At 51.3% G+C, this 20,281-nt stretch overlaps 2 protein-coding genes across 2 annotated transcripts; one reads left to right on the top strand and one right to left on the bottom strand.

Annotated features, from left to right (window-relative positions):
* Positions 1-299: 299 nt before the first annotated feature.
* LOC118700598 (interferon-induced very large GTPase 1-like) lies at positions 300-17,883 on the bottom strand. Its single transcript, XM_036405150.2, has 5 exons — positions 17,800-17,883; positions 5,019-12,318; positions 2,295-2,482; positions 585-677; positions 300-331 (listed from the first exon to the last, which is right to left on the bottom strand). Exons 2-5 carry the CDS (start codon positions 12,314-12,316, stop codon positions 300-302), a joined length of 7,611 nt encoding a protein of 2,536 aa, XP_036261043.1. The 5' UTR covers positions 12,317-12,318; positions 17,800-17,883.
* On the top strand, positions 12,750-16,327 carry LOC129047038 (uncharacterized). Its single transcript, XM_054518075.1, has 3 exons — positions 12,750-12,778; positions 14,758-15,320; positions 15,420-16,327. Exons 1-3 carry the CDS (start codon positions 12,750-12,752, stop codon positions 15,539-15,541), a joined length of 714 nt encoding a protein of 237 aa, XP_054374050.1. The 3' UTR covers positions 15,542-16,327.
* Positions 17,884-20,281: the final 2,398 nt, after the last annotated feature.

Here is a 20,281-nt window from a genome sequence, read left to right as displayed (position 1 = left end):
CCTCTAACATAATTCTTGCTGAAGACAGCAATTTCAAGGCTGTCTTATCATCATTAGTGGCTAGAAAATATAGGTGTCTGTTAACTTCTTGCCAAAAGCCTACCTCAAATAACAACCGTGTTTCTGAGTACGGGTAATTACACCGCACCCACAGCAGTAATTCTCTAAGCTTTTTCTTTGGGATCCCCCTTGTGTGTGTGTCTGCCACGCCCTGTAGGTCGGACAGAATTTCTATTTGTTCCTGGGAAAGTGTACCCCCCATGTTCTTAATTCTTGACCTTCTCACCGAATTCCTGTCGTCAGAGCAGTCCGAAGGCTCCTGGTCTCTGGCCTGCAGGTTACAGGAGATGGATTCGGAGGCGCCTTTTCCGATTCCGATCCGGGCTGTCCTGCTACGAACTTTCTTCGGTGGAGGTGGAGTGCGGTGTTCTCTGCGGCCGCTGCTTCTGCAGATTCTGCTGGCTGCTTTCTGGCTGTTTTCCCAAGGAGTTATCAGTGCTCTCCTGGGAATGAGTCCAGTTCAGGAACTGCCCACTCGGAGCTTCAAGGCTGCCCCTGTGCAAGAGGTGCACAACAGAGCTCACCGTGGCTCAGCGAGTGCTGCCGGATGCTGCTGGATCGCCGGTTGCTGCCGAGTAGCTCACTGGGTCGTCCGCCGGGTGCCCACCGGGTGCCCACTGGGTGCCCACCCAGGGACGCCAAATGTCGGGTTCGGCTGTCTGTCTCTGCCCCGACACGGGTAGTGTGGTTCTTGGGTGGCACGCGTTTTAAAGGACGAGTCTGGACTCTTCAGCTTTTCGGTCTTCAGGTTGTTTATTATTTCTTATCTACAAAATTTTCTGTCTGCCCAACAGAGGTCTGATCTGCAAGCAGTCACAGGCACTCTCTGACCACCCACGGGGCGGTCATGTCTTTTTATACTAATATCTACGTACATAATATTTACCTTTATTTCCCAATGCTTTTCACCCATGTTGGCAAGTGCACCTTCACCATAAACCAATCCCCAAATGCCAACATCACCACAGGAGATGGAGGACAAGAAGAAGGAAGAAGAAGGACAAGACACGCCCTGATCCCTCCATCTTGTCTCCATAACCCCCCTGTACCTAAAAAACCTTAAAGACTATATTTCACTTTCAAAATGTGTCTATTTTACACCTTTTACTCTAAAGTGATTCTCTTGTCCTCAAACTCTTGTTATTTCTGTGGATGGATCAAAATCAAGCCACCAGACACTCTTGGCAACATTCCAGGATTTTCGAGACCCCCAAGGGTTCTCCTGGCATCTCTGGACATTGGGAACAATGTGCTGAGATCCCACAGATTTATTTCTCACAGCACCATCATCCAGTACAGCAGGAGGATGGTGGTGTAATGCCTAAAGATGTCATGGGGTTATCAGGGGAAAAAAAGCCTGAAAGATTTTATTCACCCTGAGCTACAGGAGAGTGTTGTCTTGAAGGTGGAAAGATAGAGTGTCCTGGTTTAGCAGAGAGATATGTGCCAAGGAAGGTGAGAACATTCCTGGAATGGAAAGATGAACCCCTCCCTCCAAATTATTATAATTTTGAAATTACTGGGCTTCTAGGCAAATATATGGGGGAAAGGAATACATGCTCTTTACTAGGAAAGATATAGATAGCCATAGATATAGCCATAGATATAGATATAACAAGACAAGCAACAACAGCTGTAGGAAATGGAAAGATAGAAACTGCCACAGACACTGAAGGGTTTGATTTGCAGCCTTGGAAGAAGCTTGGATTGATGTAAAAATAAAAGTACACAGGCATTAAGCAGAAAAATTATAAACGTATGTTTCTGTAGTTGTAAGTAAGAATATGCCTTAAGTAAGTGAGAAACTGCATTGGGTAAGATGGTGAAGGGTTTTATAGTGTAGTAATGTCATTGTATAGAGTAAGCTAAGAGTTTAGCTGTTATAAATAGAAGTATAACTGTGTATGTGTAATAGCAGCCCATTGGATGAAAAGTATCCACAGTGCAGCAGAATTAAGGAAAGGTGATAGGTTAGAAAAACAAAATAAACATTGTGGCAACTTTCCATTGGGTTAGAATGTAATATATTGCTTTGTATTGAAGAAACTTGTGACTACTTTGAGCTACGGCCGACCATTTACTCCTTTAAAATCTGACAGCCTTTGAGGCCCATGTTCATCTGAGTAATAAATTGCTTTTAGCCTGGCAGTAGTCCCATCCCTTCTGTGAGGCTTTGATAATAGACAGCAACAAGAGGAACGGAAAACCAGCAACCAAACCCAGCCTTTTCTCACCCATCCGGTCATTTCCCTTCGGTGCAGTTACACCCAGCACCAGCAGGGAGCGCTGTTGGCTCAGGTCGGGGCAGAGCGGCTGCAGTGACGCCCCCGCGGCTCCAGGGGGCGCTGCTGGCTCCCGGCGAGGCAGAGGGGCCACGATGGCTCCCCCGGGCTCCAGGGGTGCTTGGAGTGGGCTCGGGAACCTCCAGAGGAGGTGGTGGGAGATGGTGATTGGGATCTCAGGCAAGGGGAAAAGAGGGGAGATGGTCACGTGTGGTGTGGGCATAGGGTGCATGTCTTTCCTAAAGTGAAAAACACTATTTACTTTTGTTAAATTTTTGGAAGTTTAATAGTAATTAAAATAGTAATTAAAATTGGGACAGTAAAAATTAGGATAATAAAAATCAGAATCATAAAAGAGAGTAAGAGACAATAAAAAGTAAAGAATTACAGGTGTCTGGATGTTTGGTCTTTTGCTGAAAGGCACACTTCGCTAATAAAGGATTACTCTTTAAAAGTAATAGTTTATTGTATATTCATGTATCTTATATATGATTTAAACATTCTTTTCAAATTAGGGTGCTTTTGTTTATTTTGCCTCCCCTCCCACCCCCCCCACCCCCCCCAATCTTGTAAATTCACTTATTTGGATTTTGGAAGTTTGACTTTCCTCAATAAGGAGGTAATAATTATTTTCTTGGGATTTTGGTGTCACTGTTTTTTTTATCTAGATAGGATAATGTGAAGAATTTCTTGGTTATCTTTTTAAATTTTTGAGTTAGTTACAAAAAGTATCTTATATAGTTTCAATTTTAATATTATGCTACAGCTTAAAAACTATATTTACTACACTACTTAAAAGAGATTAACACAGCACTACTTAAAAGAGATTAACATAGTATAACTTTCCAACATAACACATACAGTATTCATTTCAACATCTCTGAAAAGCCAATACATATAATATGTATTTTTCACACCGGTGTCCCCTGCCTGTCTGCAGCACACGGAGCTGGAGTCACCCCCAGCTGTGGCTCCCCTGAGCACAAAGGAGACACAGAGCAGTCCAAATCAACTCCTTTATTAGCAGAGAGTGAAAGAAACACCAATCACTTGTTTTAAAAAATCTAAAAGTTTAATAGTAATAAAACAGCTATGAAAATAGTAATAACAAATTAGAGCAATAAGCATTTGGATAATCAGAGTAGGACAATCGAAGACAATAAAATCAAAGAGTTACAGATGTCTGGGTATGTTTTCCTCCTTCTGCCAAGCAAAAGCACACCTCAATAACAAAGGATTAATCCTTAAAAGCAATAGCCTATTGCATATTCATATATCTCATACATGATGCAAAAATTATTTTCAAACAAAGGGTCTTTTCTGGTTAATGTCAACTCCCCCCCACATCTTGTAAATCAATTGTCTTGATCCCTCAAAGTCTGGTTCTTCCCGATAAGGGGGCAATAATTCATCTCTTGTGATTTTTGGTGTCTTGTTGCTGTTATCTCTGCGAATAATTTCTTGATTCTCTTATCCATTCCTTGAGCTACTTAGAAAAGTATCTTCCATCACATAGTTTCTATTTTATATTATGCTATAGCCTAAAATTTATACTTACCACACTACTTCAAAGAGATTAATACAGCATAACTTTCCAACCTAACACATGTAACGTTGATTTTAATATCTGCAAAGAGCCAAGCGTACAATATGCATTTTTCACAGAGAGCCTGCAGGGGATGAGGCTGAAGCAGCCCTTCAGCAGCTCTCCAGAAGGGCCTGGCCCTCGCTTGGCCCAGCGGGGTTGCAGCACCTGCGCAGCAAAAGCCCCCACGGCTCCCTGGGGCAGAGGCAGCGGGTGCCACCTTCTGCAAAGCACAGCTCTGGTGCCACCAGCCTGCCTGGGCAGCACAGCCCTGCCCCGAGGGCTGCTGCGGAAGGTGCTGGCTGACAGGATTCTCCACATGGGGCACTCCAAAGGCTTTTGCTCAGCAGAGAGGCCAAGGGCAGGAGCAGCTCCTGCTGGGGCTGAGGGCTGGAGGAAAGGGCAGCAGCCCCAGGCAGCTGAGCAGGAGCGGCTGCCCCGGACAGAGACACAGCACCCCTGAGACAGGGAGTGAAAGCACTGCCTGAGCCCCAGGGCAGTGGTGTCGCTGCTTTCCTGAGCCCGCAGGCACAACGGCTCCTGCTGGGAGAACGGCCTCAGCTGATCCAGGAGGCTGCAATGAGGGAGGGAAGGATGACACCCAGAAGCCAAGCAGCCCAGCTTGCAGCCAGCGTGGAGCTGGCCTCAGGCCCTGCAGCCCTTTCTCCCAGCAGGGCAGCTCCTTGCTGCAGGAAAACTGCCCCTGGGGCACTGTCCCTTCTTGTCTCACAGCAGCTGATCCAAGGGGTGCTTTGAGTGCTGCCTTTGCCTGTCCCTGCCCTCGGGCTCAGGATGGCCACAAGGCTGATGGCCCCAAGGATGGGTTTGGTTTGGCTCTAGGACAAAGCTGAGGGGAATGCTTATGGCAAACAGGCAAGAGGATTCTGGCTTTACCACAAAGGAATGAGTTAATGAGCAAAGGCTGCAGTAATGTACCTTATTTAATGAAATTTGGGAAGGATTGGGAACTATAGTTTCTACGTGGCATGAGAGGGTCCTAATGTGATTTTATTTTGTGAAGAATGTCATAAAAAGCTGTTTGAATTGTCAAATACCTCTTGCTCCTTCTTTTCTGTGGACATGGGCTATACTTGTCAAGATCAGACAGTACTTCCTGCTTGGTAAAACTCCCCCATGCCTCAGGGATTTCTCCTTTGCCCTGAAATTTCCCATTATACAAAGCTTCCAGCTGTGTCCTGAAATGAGACACAAACCACTTCCAGTACACCTGCATGGATAGATTAGGGAGAATGTTCCAATTGGAAAAAGGAGGTCCTGCATCCCGGTATTTCTTGTAGGGGATCAATTTGGTGCTATCAAACGTGAATTTGAGTTTAGTTGTAACAAGGCTGGAACAAATATCAATGACTAGCTGGTCTGTCCCAGGCCACGTCGCTCCCATCAAAGCTCGTGGGCGATGGAAGACCAGATGATGGTCTCCATCATGATTCTGCATTGTGTTTGTGCAGACAGCGCCACAAAAGGGACACTGCTCCCAGCACCCTGCAAAATGCTCCACCAGGATGCTGTGAGGCTGCCTTGGAAATGAGCTCAGGTCAGCAGCAGCCAATTCTGTCTTGAGCCTTTCCCTCAGGTCATACAGAGCTTCTGCCATGGCACTGCTCAGGAACTCAATGTCTGTGACCTCCTGGTGCTCGATGCCCTTCAGGTCACTTCTGGGCAAGCTGAGCACCTCTGACAGTTCCCTGCAAAACTCATCCAGCCAGAGAGAGGCTTTGTCTTCTCTGTCTTCTCTGTCTTTGACAATTTGGGTTGATAAAGAAACAGCTGACAAGATGTTTCGATAGAGAATATCAAGGGAGGAATCTAAAAACATCCCCAACATCCTGCTCCCATCTAAACAGTGACTCCTAACCTGTGTCTCAATGTAACTCTGAAAAAACTTTTTTGGAGACGAAAGGTACTCCTTGAAATACTCAAAATTTTCCTGTTCTGCCAGGTATCTCAGGATGCAAACTTCCAGATTGGCTCTGCTGCCCTGGAAATCTGGGAATTTACCCTGCATGTCCTCAGCAATGGCTTTAGCTGACCACTCATAGACTGCACGGCAAAGAGCTGGTGCAATCTTGTCACAAAGGAGAACAGCAAATGTTGTGATCGAAGTGGCTCCTTGGCAGGAAATCTGGAAACATTGGAAGAAATCTTCTCTCTTGCTGCTCAGGTACACAGCTGGGTCATTTGCCTTTTGGAATGCTTCGTGCATGGCTTTAAACCTTTCTGCTGCTATTTTGCACAGATAGATCGACAAATCTATGATGTAATCTCTGTTAAAACTACATTTCCCATTGCTGGGGACAGAGTTGACACCTTTCTGTACTTCATTGAGTATTTCATGAATAAAATTTCGACTGTAATCGCGTTTCTCCTCCTCCTTCTTAGCAATGTTTGCCATCACACATGCTATAATCTTGTCTGTGATGTGTTGAAAGTTGATCACATCAGCATTGGAAAGGCTCCTGGGATCTGTGAAAAAGACGAAATACTTTTTCTTCAGGATATATTTCTCTGGATCAAAAGAAAATCCTCCGCCTTTGGAAACAGACGTGATCCGTTCAAGGACATCTGGCTCCTTAAAGTGCTCTACAAGGACACCTTCGATTTCTGCATCGATATCCACCTGTTCTGGAGGACGAGCAGCACGGGAGACTTTGGCAATCCACTCATTCCAGACAAGAGTAAAGTTGTCCTTCAGTTCTCTCTCACTGAGGCTCTTCCCCTTCAGAGTCACAGCCAGCTCCCGACTCCTTTTCAGGAGCTCATCTTCATATTCCAACTTCCTTGCATCCAGTTTCTTCTGCTCCTTCTGTAGCTCAATGAGATTCTCACATTTCTTTTTTGTTTCATGAAGAAGAGTCTCTTTGAGTTCTTTCAGCTTCAGCTCTGTGCTTGATTTCCACTGGACCAGTATCTCCCGGTCTTTGTCTTCCCTGAAATACTCTTCCACTTTTTTCTCAATGGCATCACTTGTCTTTTTCACCAGCCCTTCAAGGTATTCTCTGGTGACATTCTGCAAGTCCCCATTCCGAATTTTGTTGTCCAGTCTCATTTGTACATCTAAGATGTGTTTCCTCAACACCCAGGTCCACTGACTAAAGGCACTTTCCAGTTTCCTGTACACAGCAATCTCCAGGGAATTCTTGAAGCTGAAAACAAAGTTTTCATTCAGCAAAGCATTCCAGAGGTCACTAACACGATCTTTCAGGCCTGAGAGCCTCAAAATGCTGCTCTGTGACTGCTTCTTGGCAGCCTGGAGGATTTTGCTCTTGAGTTGCTGGACGTTCTGGCTGTAGTTGGGGTTGGGTGGTGCCATTGGGGGGTTTCCTTCCCACAGGTGAGCAAAGTAGTGAATGTGGGTGTTCACATCAAAGCCAATGACATCGCTGAAGGAGGAGATGTCACAGAATTCCTGCTGAGCAGCTACCATGGTCATTTCATCCAGCTTTTCCTGCAAGCGCCTTTGTCCTTCCATGTTCTGCTCCTTGGCAGTTGCTTCTCCCACGTTTTGGTGGACAAAGAGGCAGCTTGGGGAAAGATTGACTTTCTTCATCCTCAGGAAAGCCTGCACAGCGATCTGGAGAACATCTTGCATTTCTGATGGATTTTCTCCAAAGATATTGATCACAGTCAAGTTGCCGACACCAATGACAAAGGTGGCCAGCTCGTTGTCATGGTTCAGGGACTGTTTATTGGCCATCTCGATGGCACGGAGTCCCTCTGTGTCAACCACCAGCACAAAATCAAAGCCCAAGTCTTGCTGCAGCTCCTCGCCCACTGGGATGAGCTGCATGAAGGCTCCGCGAGTGCATCTCCCTGCGCTGACGTTGAACTGCAGACCAAACATGGCATTCAGCAGGGTGGACTTGCCCGTGCTCTGGATGCCGAGCACGGAGAGCACAAACACTCGTTTGTCCCCCAGCCTCTCAATTAAGCTGTCAAAGATTGCTCCCACCCAGCGCAAGGGCAGGTAAGAAGCGTCCCCATCCATCAGCTCCACGGGGTACCCTGAAACCATCAGCTCTACTGCAATTTCCGGAAGTTTGACAAAATTGTCCTTCTTGGAGTTCAATAATTCCAGAGCTTCGTAAATCTGCCCTACCTCTCTCAGAAGGTGCTCCAGGCCAATGGATGAATCGTTGATTTCATCAGAGAGGGCATCCAAGCGACTCAGCAACATATCATTCAGCCTTGGATTTTTCTTGTCTTTCTTTCTTGACAGGATTTTAGACCATAACTCGTGATAGTCCCTCCTCAGTTCTCCAAGGCGACCACAAGACAGCTCGTCCATAAAGACCTTCATCCACTGCAGGAAGTATTTCTTGGTATCTGCTGGCTGGGCCTGGAGAAACTCAAGGAATGATTTCATCAGTGGGTTGAGAGGGAAAGCTCGCCCAAGTTGCTTTCTTCTTATTGCTTTCTTCTCATTTTCAATTTGGCTCCGATGATGCTCAACGCTCTTGTTCCTCTTCTCCTGCAAGCGAGTGAGTTCTTTGTCCTTTTGGCACCACTGGTACCACAGTTTTCCTTGAAGTGGAAGCAGCTTGGATTTGATCTCAGACAGCTTCTTTTTCTTCAGAAGCTCCACCAGCTCCTTTGCCTTTGCTTTGGCTGTCACACACGCGGGTTGATCTGCATCCACTACAAATCCGTGCTGGCGAGCTTTGTCCACGCAGGCCTCCAGGCTGAAACATGGATTAGAACCTTCCAGGAGATTCCCAATTGTCTTGGTCAGCTCGTCCATCAGTTCTGCTTCGTTTCTGTTCTTGATCCCTATTTTTATGTTTTTGCTGTCTTTTCCAGCTGCAATGTTTTCCTTTTCTGTGAGAAGACAAACCAAAGGCCTTTGTGACTGCCACAGGCCCTGCAGAAGCTTTTTCCCCCTGTTGTCCATGTGCTCCCAATCGGACACGAGAGCCACGTTGACAGCAGATATCTCCTGCAGGAACTGCAGCTGTGCTCCGTGATCCCTGGCGTCTCCACGCAGGTTACAGAAAGCCACGCAGCGCTCAAAGGTGTCATTGGGGCTTCCACCGGGGCAGTACCAGGCGATCTCCACCAGCCCTTCCATCAGCAAACACTCTCTGGTGCTGCCTCTGCAGTGGCGGTGGAAGAAAGTGTCGTGTTTGCGTTTGCTGAGCAGAGCGTTCAGGAGCTGGGACTTGGAAGAGGAGGCCGAGCTGCCAATGCGGATGAAGGACACGATGGGTGTCTGTGCCTGAAAGATGAGTTTGTTGCTGAAACTCTTTGCTTGGGCCTGCTTTCCTGACTTGTCCACCTCTTTCCAGCTCCTTTGGATTTGGCTGAGGGTGTAGAGCGGGAACTCGATGCGTGAAGTGCTCGGGTTGGGCACCAGGAGAGGCAGCGCCAGTTGGCAGAACGCCAGCTTGGTTGCCAGGGACTGTCTCAGGAAGTCATCAGCACAATGGAAAATGGCCATCTGCAGGTCCATGGGGTGCACATGGCTGTCCCTGCTTGCATGTTCATGGGCTGCTTCCTCCAAATCATCAAAAAACTGTTCAAAGGTGTCTGAGCGTTTGCGGTCTTTGATTGTGGTTTGTGGTAGGGCTAAAAGTTTTGGGTTGCTGTCATCCCAGCAAGTCAGGTATCTCACCTGGTAATCCACAGTTAACAGCTTTTGCAAGAAGTACAATGGCAGTTCCTTGTCCTGGCTGGGCTGGCCGTCCTGCAGAGATGTCTTGCAGATGGTGCGGAAATCTCCCATCCCCATTTTCCTTGGATAGTGACTTTCCAGTCCAAGGCGCTTGAGCAACTGGAGGAACTCCTGGTTTGCAATGGCTTCACTTTCTTTGGATTCACTGCTGTCTGACTTGGATTGGGACTGACTGGGGGGCTCTGGTGTTGAAAAAGTGTCTTCCAGATCTCTGAGTATGTTCTGCATCCTCTGTTCATCCCATTTGTCATCCAAGCACGCATTGATCAAGGAGTCCAAGTCACGTTCCAGCTTCTCCCAGTCTTCGTCTCCACTGTGCTTTTGGAGGAGATTCTTTATCCGTGGGGACCACAAGCCTTTCATGTGATCTTCCATGAAAACTAAACGCTCCCTTTTCTGCTCAGGGGACAGCTTTTGACATTCTGGTGTCACAGTCAGACCCGTCAGCAGGAGGAATGCCTCAGCTCTGTCCGCATCTTGCTCCTTCAGGTTCGTGTACTCCTCATGTGCTGCTTCCATTTCCTTGGCCATGTACTGAATTTCTGGGTGTCCAAGGAGGTGCTGAAAATTGCTGCTTTCCACCTGGTAGCCTGTGCTGGTCACAATCAAGAGCACCAACAGTTCCATGTCCTTCTGAGCCTGTTCCTGGAGAGACTGGAGTAAGGAATAAATGGCCAGGCTGCTGGTCAGGGTGGCTTCTATCTTTGCTTCATGAACGTCAGGAGCAGAGCTTCCTGGTGCGTAGGTGACAGCATGGATGTGCTCCTTCATTTGCTGCAGTGTTTTGATGAGCTCTTGAAGCTCAGAGACTTTGGGAGATCTGGGAAGCGGGTGCTCAGTCTGGAAGACCCATTGCATAATGAAGGAAGCCTCAGGGAAGTCCTTGACAGAGTAGATATGAGGATTCAGGAGGCTCCTCAACATTACCTTGATAGTGGTGGTGTTTTCTGGAGCTGACTCCTGGCAGCTCCGCACGGTGTTCACCAGGAAGTCCTGCAGGGCTTTGTCTGACAGGCACACGTTGATCCACACACTGGGGTTCCTGGTTTTTGCACTCAAATAATCTTTTAGCTCCATCAGCATGAACAGCTTCTCTTCATCCACTGTCACCTCCCAGGCCTTCACAGTCCCCATGAAATCTCTGGCCTCTTGCACTGCACTGCCCAGTTCCTCTCCAAAAGTCATGCCAAGGCTCTGATTCGTCAGCACTTTGTACCCAGCCCTGAGGGCTCTGCTCATCTGACCAACAGACTTAAAATCCCCACAGTGATTGCACAGGATAATGTCCCACACTGGGATCAGCTCAAAGCCACGGTCGATAACGCACCACGTTGTGTTATCAGACATGAGCCCTGTTTTCCACTGAGGAAGGGAAGCTGTGTCTGCTGGGCCGCCTGTGTTGACCACGTAGAGCTGAATTGCTGTATGAGAACTCTCTCCGGCTCTCCCCAGGACAGAAGCCTGTGAGCTGGATTTGGAAACATCCAGGGTCCCTTCTACACTGGCCCCGAAGCCACCCCAGCTGGCCCCAACAAAGCTGTTCAGTGCTTCAGACGTTTGTCGCTTCACCTCTTCGCGCTGCTCAGCCCGGAATCCTTCTGTAGACGCCTTCCACCAGAATATCCCCCCAAAGTGGAGGGGACCCTGGTTTATGTGGGACCCAAACCTGCTGAAGAAGCTCTCACATATCTTCACCAAGGTGGGGCTGTCTTCTTCCTGACTGAAGCTCAAAAGCTGCTCCATGTCTTGCAGCTCCCGCAGAGCGGCATCCGAGAGGCGAAGCTGATGCCTTTGGAAGTAGCAGGAGGCCAGAGGGATGTACTGGTACTTGGTGGTGCAAAAGTAGCTCTGCTCAGAGCGGGACTGGTGGGTGTCCTGTGACTGCAAGGAGCCGCTGTGATCTACACTCCCTCCCAGATTAATCCCCCAGAATGAGGATTTGGCAGAAACGCTCATGCTGAACCCCAGCTGCTCCATGGACTTGGTGAAAGTGGATTCTGCTGCAGAGGAGGAGAACTCCTTCCTCTCAAGCAGCGATCCTTGCTCGGGACCGGCGAGCTGGAATCCCTCAGGAACCCTGAGGAGCTGCTCTCGCTTTGCCAGCACATCTTCAGGTCTGCTGGTTCTGTAGATGCCCTGCAGGGCCAGTCCCGCTGACGCCCGCCTCAGCACCTCCGTGTCAGGGATGTTCTCCCTCCTGCCTGCTGACAGCTCCTGCCGCTCCAGCTGCTTCTGGATGCTCTCCAGCATATCTGCCAAGGGTTTCTTTGGTGGTGGCCAGAACTCTTTGGGAATCTCCATGGCTTGCCACAGAGTCTCTGCTTTCTCCCTCAGAGCATCCTGGCTGTGGCTGCGGCTGTTGAGCATTTCTGTCAGATCCTTCAGAGCTTGTTTGGCCTCTTCCTGTCTTTGCTTTGTCTTCTCCAAGTGCTCCTTCTGCACCTCTTTAATGGTCGTTTTGTCATCTTTTATTTTCAGGAGTTTCTGGAGTGCCTTTTTCTCCCAGGGGTGCTGTACCTCACACTCCAGCCTGAGGTAGTCTTCGTATTCCAGATGTTGCAGGGCTTCTCTGCACTCGATTCCCAGGATCTGTGAAGCTTTGGGCAGCCAGTATCCAGCATCCAGCCCTTCCTTCTGGAATGCCTCTGCCAGGAGCTGTGTCTTTGCATCCCCCCCCTGTGTGTCCTCCTGTGAAGCCATGGCTGTGGAGGAAGAAGAGACTTTCCCTTGAAATGGAGGTCTTGGGAGTTCACTTATGTGAGCAATATGAATTAAGCCTTTAAGTTTTAGCTTGTAGAATTTTAACCTTTCACTTAAGTAACCTCTACCATGGTACAATGGGCAGAGGAAAACGCAAATTTTTGAAGCTTCTTGTGATAAAGAACAATACTGGGAGAAGACCAAGGAATGGAAGAAAACTAGCTAAAAGAGCTCCTCTGTCTCCAAGCTGATCAAAATCTACAGACATACTCAGATGAGCAGCAGGGGACCACAGTGGGCACGTAGAGGGGAAAAGTTCAACAGGTCAGTCATGAGGAAGACCACGGCCTTCAGACTCAGAGACCACCAACAGAACCCCGTGTGACCACCACCATGAACAACGCATGCCCAGAAGGGAGTGGATCTAATTACCATGCGTGGCGAGGACAGGCAGGGCCAGAGGTGAACATGCATGGAAAGGTTGTGTCGTGTATTGCATATGGAACACCTTTGTGAATAACAAGGTAGCTCAGAGCTCAGGGCACTGGTTTTCATGAGAGCTATCTCGCTTGTGCCAGGCACTGACAATACCCACTTCACAACTACATCAGGCTGTGGAATCTATTTATTCTGTGTATTGCTTCACCCTAAGGTGAAGGTGTTGTCAGGGGCCCCAGGCTCCTGGCAGAGGCTCTGCAGCAGCTGTGGCCCTGGGGAGTGCTCCCACCCGGCTGCTGGAGTCAGGGATGGCACCAGAGCCATGGTCTCCTTCCCAGCACCCTGGATGTGCCTGTTGCTTTCCTGTTAGCAGGATCAACCCTGAAGCTGACTGTGTATCCCAGATACTGCAGAGACACAAAGAGACCCAAACACAGACACATAGACACACAGACACACAAAAACAGACACAGAAATGTCGCAGACATCTTTCATGAAAAATCCTTTCTTAGGATTTTTCCTTGTGACAAGCTGCAGTTCAGCAACCAAAGTAAACAATGGTTATCTGCTGCTGTGGAATGCAACAGGTGATTGGTCTCCTGTGGGTGTTTGGATTTCTTGACCACTCATGGCAGAGCTGGCTCTTGCTCTGTCTGAGACACAGATCTTTGTTATTCATTCTTTTCTATTCTTAGCTTAGCTAGCTGCTGAAGAAACTTTTCCTTTCTATTGCTTTTTAGTATAGTCTTAATGTAACATATATCATAAAATAATAAATCAAGCCTTCTGATCATGGAGTCAACATTCTCATCTCTTCTTCATCCTGAAAACCCTTGTGACCGCAGTCACAATTGGTGACCCTCGACTGAGGAGGACAATCATCACTTCGTGAGAACAACAGAGGAGCATTGCTGCACTGGGTAAACCCCGAATATGTGGCATTGATGGTTGCTTCACAAGTGACCACAGAAGTGGATTCTAGCCAGGAGCTGAAGAACTGAAGATCCGAATTTGGACAGAGTTCACAGCAAGGCTGACCACAAAGAGAACCTTCTGAAAAGCCTCCAGGAAGATGTTCGGAAAGCTCAGCAGAACCATGCAGATAGCCAGAGAGTCCTGGACACTGTCACAAGGTACTGTTGGTTTTTCCCCTCCTAAAGATGAGGCCATTCGCAGTTTGTGGCTGCTCATCTGGAGGACTTCTCACCTAGAGGATGAGGTTCCATTCTCCCCTTCAGAGGAGAAACTTATTGCCCTCTGGCAAAAATGGGGTGAAGAGGACAGAATTCTCCTGTTGGAGACAGATCTCTATGAGTTTTTTCGATGGGCAAAGCTCTTTGGGTTTTTTACGAATGTGCTATATGCCCTCGATGTGTTTGTCTGGGAGTGTATGGGCTCCATTTTCCAATTCTTTTTATACCGGGGGTTCGGATGCCCCTCGATTTATCCAACCTTTTTGAAGCTCTTTCTAGTCTTGAAACGGAGAGCAGCTGTTTTTCCCTGGATTGCTAACTGCAAGGACAAAGCCCTGTTCCCCCCAATTCCGGGGGAAGACCCTTTGGAGGGGGACGCTCTGCTGCTTTCCAGCCCCCCTGAACCACAGCGCAGAGGCGAAGTTTCGCCCGCAGCCGAAGTTTTTTTTACTGCGTCTTCGGAGCATGCTCAGACGGAGCCGTTTGTTCCCCCCTCCCGTTGCTCTCAGGGGGGATGGGAGTGGGCGGTGCTGCCCTGCCCAGCGCCGCGGGCACCGCCCCGGCCAGCGCCACGGGCACCGCCCCGGCCAGCGCCACAGGCACCGCCCCAACCCGCCCCGCGGGCACCGCCCCGGCCAGCGCCACGGGCACCGCCCCAACCCGCCCCGCGGGCACTGCCCCGGCCAGCGCCACGGGCACCGCCCCGGCCAGCGCCCCGAGCGCCGCCCCAACCCGCCCCGCGGGTGCGGGCGGTTCCCCGCGCGGCCCGTCCCGCGGCCGCCCCTCCGGGGGAGCCTGTGGGCGCTCCAGCCGCGGTTCCGCCAGCTTCCCTGCCTGCATCTATCTCAGAGACACCGCTTCCCGCGGCTGCGCCGATGTTGCTGGGCAACAGCGATCCACCGCTCCCCCCGGCCGTCCCGCCGCCTTCTGCGACTGCGGTTCCGCGGCCGATGTCAGAGTCCGGCGCAGAAGATGCTGCCGACCCCGTGCCGCCCCCGCCGCCCCCGCCGCCTCCCCAGGCGGCCCCGCTGCCCGCCCCTGCGGGGACTCCGTTCTCCATGTCCGCGTCAGAGGCTGCCCTGGAGCCGGCGGCAGCAGCAGAGGCGCCTCCTGCATCCAGCGTGACTTCCTCCCCGAGTTTTTCGGGTTGTCCCGGGGCTGCCCCTACGGGGGGAGCTGGGACAGGGGAAGAGGGCGTCAGCCTGTCCTTCCGTGGAGGAGGCATGGCCCGACAGCTGGCTGTGGGCGCAGCCCGGCTGCCTGTTTTCAAGATCAGCATTCTTGGCGGGTTGGGGGGTGTTTGGTCCGGGGTTTCCCCCTGGGGGATGCGAATCTCTCTGCCGCCCCTCGCGCGCCCCAGCGGCGAGGGGAAGGTGGGTCCCGAGAGTTCTGCCCCTGGTCCCCAGCCCAGAGGGGGTGGCTGTGGTGCCGTGAGGCAGATGGGAGGAACACCTGTTGCATTTGCATTGCAGAGGCAGAGGGCACAGCAGGAAGCGAGCATCGCTTGTCTGCTGTGGGGAAAGGACATCCCCAGACCCGAGACGAAGTTTCTCGGGACAGCTTCTGTCTTCCCATTGCCGGCATGCCTCGGTGATTTTGGGGAAAGGAAGCGTTTGGTCACCCCTTCTGCCATTGTACTGGCAGCAGGGTGCGGGTCTGTGCCAATGCAGAGCCTGCCTCGGGGGCTGGGCCTGGGCTGTCTGCCTTGGTTGCTTGGGCCAGGGCCACCTCCCGGCCTCCTGTTGAGTTTGGGGGCTTTGCTTCCCCCTTCTGGTCCTGGGCCACCTTTCAGTGGGCCAGGTCTGGGGTTCCTGATCCTTCCACATGGGCCAGGGCCCCCAAGGGCCTCTCTCTGGCTCCTCTGCTGCTGCTGCTGCTCTTTCCGACAAGACAAACAAACAAACAAACAAAAAAAAAAATTTAAATTGAATAAAAAAGGGTGAAAGAGCTGGCAGCAGCTCAGAGGCATTGAGGAGCCAGGGATTGGCTTCAGCCCAAGTTGTTCAATGAAGAGCTGTGGCAAGACATTTCAGAAATTTTCTAATTTTCTCAAAATTGTTTGAAGACTGTCAATGGACTTTTGATAAATATTGATGGACCTTTCTGTAGCAAGCCTGTTTCAGGACCAAAAGAAACTTTCAGATATGGCAAAGAGGAACATCTTCAAGCCATGGACTTTTCCTGAAACTCAGCTGCTTGGACTTGAATTTTCTTTGCATTGTTTTTGCATTTTCTTATATTATAGAATTGTTTTAGTAATATGATAGAATTTTATGTTCTACAGGTGAAGAAATTCCCAGTGCATTCCACAGGAGCACTTGAGTGGAGTTTGATTGGCAACAGATAACCTGTCAAGTGTTTGTCTTTTTCTTTGGCATGAGTACAGCAGAGAAAATTACAAACACTTTTTCCTTTTAATTTAACTAAATAAAAAAAGGTGACATGTCGCAGACATCTTTCATGAAAAATCCTTTCTTAGGATTTTTCCTTGTGACAAGCTGCAGTTCAGCAACCAAAGTAAACAATGGTTATCTGCTGCTGTGGAATGCAACAGGTGATTGGTCTCCTGTGGGTGTTTGGATTTCTTGACCACTCATGGCAGAGCTGGCTCTTGCTCTCTGTCTGAGACACAGATCTTTGTTATTCATTCTTTTCTATTCTTAGCTTAGCTAGCTGCTGAAGAAACTTTTCCTTTCTATTGCTTTTTAGTATAGTCTTAATGTAACATATATCATAAAATAATAAATCAAGCCTTCTGACCATGGAGTCAACATTCTCGTCTCTTCTTCATCCTGAAAACCCTTGTGACCACAGTCACACAGAAACACACAAACACAGACACACAAACACAGACACACAAACACAGACACAGAGACACAAACACAGACACACAGACACACAGTGACTCAGCCACACAACCTGTCCTGGACAAGGTGCTGCCTTCAGCATCGCCCACATCCTCCCAGCAGAACTCCTCCATCCACAAGTGCAGACAGCCGGGGGCATTCCTGGCTCCCTGGCCCAGCCCCTCTGCCCATCCAACAGCCCTGCCTGCATCCTGCACCCTCTGCCCAGCCCGGGGCTGCCCTGCTGGCTGCCTGGCCCAGCCTGCTGCTCCCAGCACCCGGAGGCAGCGCTCACACACTCCCCCCATGGGCACCCCACACTCCCCAGACACGCTCCCCCCACGCCCCCCAGGGGCTCTGAGCTGTGCTCCTGCTCCAGCTGCCAGCGCAGCCCCTCCCTCGCCCCTCTCTGGCCCCTTCCCAGGAGCTGCTGCTTCCTGGCACCCTCAGGGGCCCACCCCAGTGCAGGGGAAAAATCCACCTTGTCCCTGCCCTCAGCTGTGCCTGGGACATCCTGGTGACCCATCAGAAGTGACTGGAAATGCTGGGACTCAACTCAGAGAGGTGCCCTCTGTGATCTGCTGCTCGTTAGCACAGAGGGTCTCATCAGGCAGGTGCCCTTTGGTGGCAGTCTTGGCTTCAGCCACCACAGAGCCCCTGAGTTCAAAATCTCTGGTGACAGGTGGAAAAGTGCCTGCAAACCTTTAACTGGGCACCTGCCTTTAAACCTCTGGGTGTTTGACTCTTTCACACAACTCCGAGAATTGTCCCAGTCTCAGTTCACTTGGATACTGGAGAGATTTATTCCTTACAAAAATCCCATCTGAGCAATCAGCTTCTGTCCCACCAAGGCTACAGCCCTGTCACCAGCTCAGGTACTGATCCCAGGGGCTTGGGCTGGGCTCCGGCACCCTTCCAGAGCCTTCAGGGGCAGCTTTCCCTCTGGAATCCCTGCAGATCTGGGCAATGTGTGCAAGGGCTGTGGGCTCTGATTCTCCTCACCCACCTCACAGCAGATGCTCCCGTTGCTCCCAGCCTTGGCTTCCCAGCAGACACGGGCAGCCGAGGGCCCCAGCTCAGGGGACACAGCACAGGGGCAGTGGCAGGCCTGGGGTACACGGTGGGTGTGGAGAAGAAGGTGGGAACCCCTTGGGGACTCAGGAGGAAGAGCAGCAGGAAGGAAAGGCCCCAAAACCTAAAGGAGAAGAGCAGAGAGTCAGCAGAAGGCAACCCATGAGCACGGCAGATTCATTCCAGGGAGCACTGGAGGCCAACCCTTCTCCTCCACTGAGAAATGCCCAGGCAGCAAAGACTCCTCAGGGCTCTTCTGGGGAGGTGAGCAGAGCAGGGTTTCCCCTGGCACCTCCATCCACGTTCCCCCACCAGAAGGAAGCTGGACATGCTGGAGAGGTGGGACAGAGCAAAGCCCCTGAGGGTCACCAGGGCCAAGTGCAGGCGCTGCCCCTGGGCTGGGGCAATTCCAGGCACAGACACTGCTGGGAAGGGAATGGACTGAGAGCAGCCCTGGGGAGAAGGACCTGGGGCTGCCGATGGGTGGGAGGCTGTGCAGGGAGCATCTGTGCTCTGGGGGCAGCAGAGAAGGCGAGCAGGGGGCAGAGCCGGGGGGGCAGCGCTGCCAGGGGGGCAGCAGGGCCCTGTCCCAGCACTGCCCCATCGCGCAGCTGCTGCTGGGGGGAAGCTCAGGGCCCCGCAGAGCGGGGAGAGGCAGCGCTGGGCTCGGATCCCAGCAGGCACCGAGCCCCCCCAGCAGCTCGTGGGCCGTAGCTCTGCAGTTAAAATGTAAGTTTTGTAGTTAAAATAGAAACTGTGTATGTGGGATGTTTCTTTCAAGAAAGGAATGAGGTACTCGCACCAGATAGCAGCCACAGGACACCTGAATCTTTCAGAGAAAATTAATTTATTGCTCCCTTATCAGAACAAACGAACTTCTTCCTGCCTCGCTCACGCCTGAAGATGCTATCAGGATTCAGAGGAAGAAGCTGACACTGACCAGACAGAATCCTGTGTTTGAATGGAATTTATGCATCATGGATGAGGTGTATGAATATGCAACGTGCTATTACTTTTAAGGGTTAATCCTCTGTTAATGTGTTTCCTTTTCTGGGCTTATTTTGCCCAGAAAAAGGTACCCGGACCATCTGTAACTCTTTGGTTTTATTGTCTCCTATTGTCCTAATCCCAATTGTTCAAATTTTTATTACTCTAATTCTATTACTATTTTTATAACCATTTTATCACGATTAAATGTTTAAAATGCTAGAAACAAGTGATTGACATTTTTCACAGGCACATGTCCAGCTGCTCCCTGGGCAGCAGAGCCTCAGTGCAGGGCGGCTGCTCAGGATGGGAACTGCTGGCTCAGGGTCACTGCTGGAGCTCGTGCACTTGAGCCACTTGTCCCAGCCCTGTTCCCTCCCAAATTCTGTCCCCCTGGAGCACTGTGAGGACTGGTTCAGTCTCAGGAGCCAGAGGCTGCCCTGAATAACATTAACTCCAGCCCAGCCACACCCTGAACCTGCCCCCAGGCACCCTTGGCACTCCCTGCGCGGCTTCCCAGTGCTGCAGGAATAGGGAAAAAGCCCCATGTGAGGGTGTCAGTGCCCGCAGAGAGGCACTGAGCACATTCAGGGCATAACTGGGATCCAGTTCCTCCTTGGAAGCAGCAAGGCTGGCAGCAGGACCTGCCATGGGAATGCCCGCAGCCCGTTTCACAGGAACAGCCCCCCGAGAGTGTTTTGCGCAGCCCTGCCCCAGGGAAAGGGGCTCTGGGAACACCTGGCTGCCTCTGTGGGGCTGTCCCAGGGACCAGAGCGCTCTGGGGGGCGATGCTTAGACTGTAAGGGAGCAGAACGCCACCCTCCCTGCATGGGCAGGAGCAGGAACGATGCCCCGGCTCCTGCCCTCAGGGGAGCGCAGCCATCGGCCCCACCGCGGGGCTGCGGGTGCCCGGGCCGGGCAGGGTCGGCGCCGCCTGCGGGCAGCGTTTCCCGGCCGGGCACGGGCTGGCGGCGGGGCAGGGGCTCCGCTCGGCTCCTGTGCCCGGCCGGCCCCGCTGCCGGCTCTCGGGACAGCCTTTGCGGCTCTGCAGCCTTCCCTGTGCCCCCGCATGCCCCGCATCCCTCCCCGCCTTCCCCCGCCGCTCCTTGCCCGGCCCCGTCCCGGCTCAGCCCCCGCAGCGCACACGGCTCCCCCGAGCTCCCCAAAGCGGTGCCAGCAAAGGCGGCTTCTTGCAGCCCACGCGGGGAGCGCACAGCGCCCGCCCGCTGCCCTCAGGCCCCTCTTCCCCTGCCCTGGCACCTCCCCTGCCCTGGCAAAGCACAGGGAAGAACAGGAGGCAGGAGAGCAACAAGATCCCGGTCCCGGCTGCTCCCGGCTCCCAGCCCCGCAGCTCATCCCCATCCCCAATCCCGTCCTCATCCCCATCCCCAATCCCGTCCTCATCCTCATCCCCATCCCCATCCCCATCC

The sequence above is a fragment of the Molothrus ater genome, chromosome 32, assembly GCF_012460135.2.
Source record: "Molothrus ater isolate BHLD 08-10-18 breed brown headed cowbird chromosome 32, BPBGC_Mater_1.1, whole genome shotgun sequence".
Taxonomy (NCBI): Eukaryota; Metazoa; Chordata; class Aves; order Passeriformes; family Icteridae; genus Molothrus; species Molothrus ater.
Note: the sequence above shows the minus strand (reverse complement) of the source record. Positions and strands in the feature narration are given on the sequence as shown.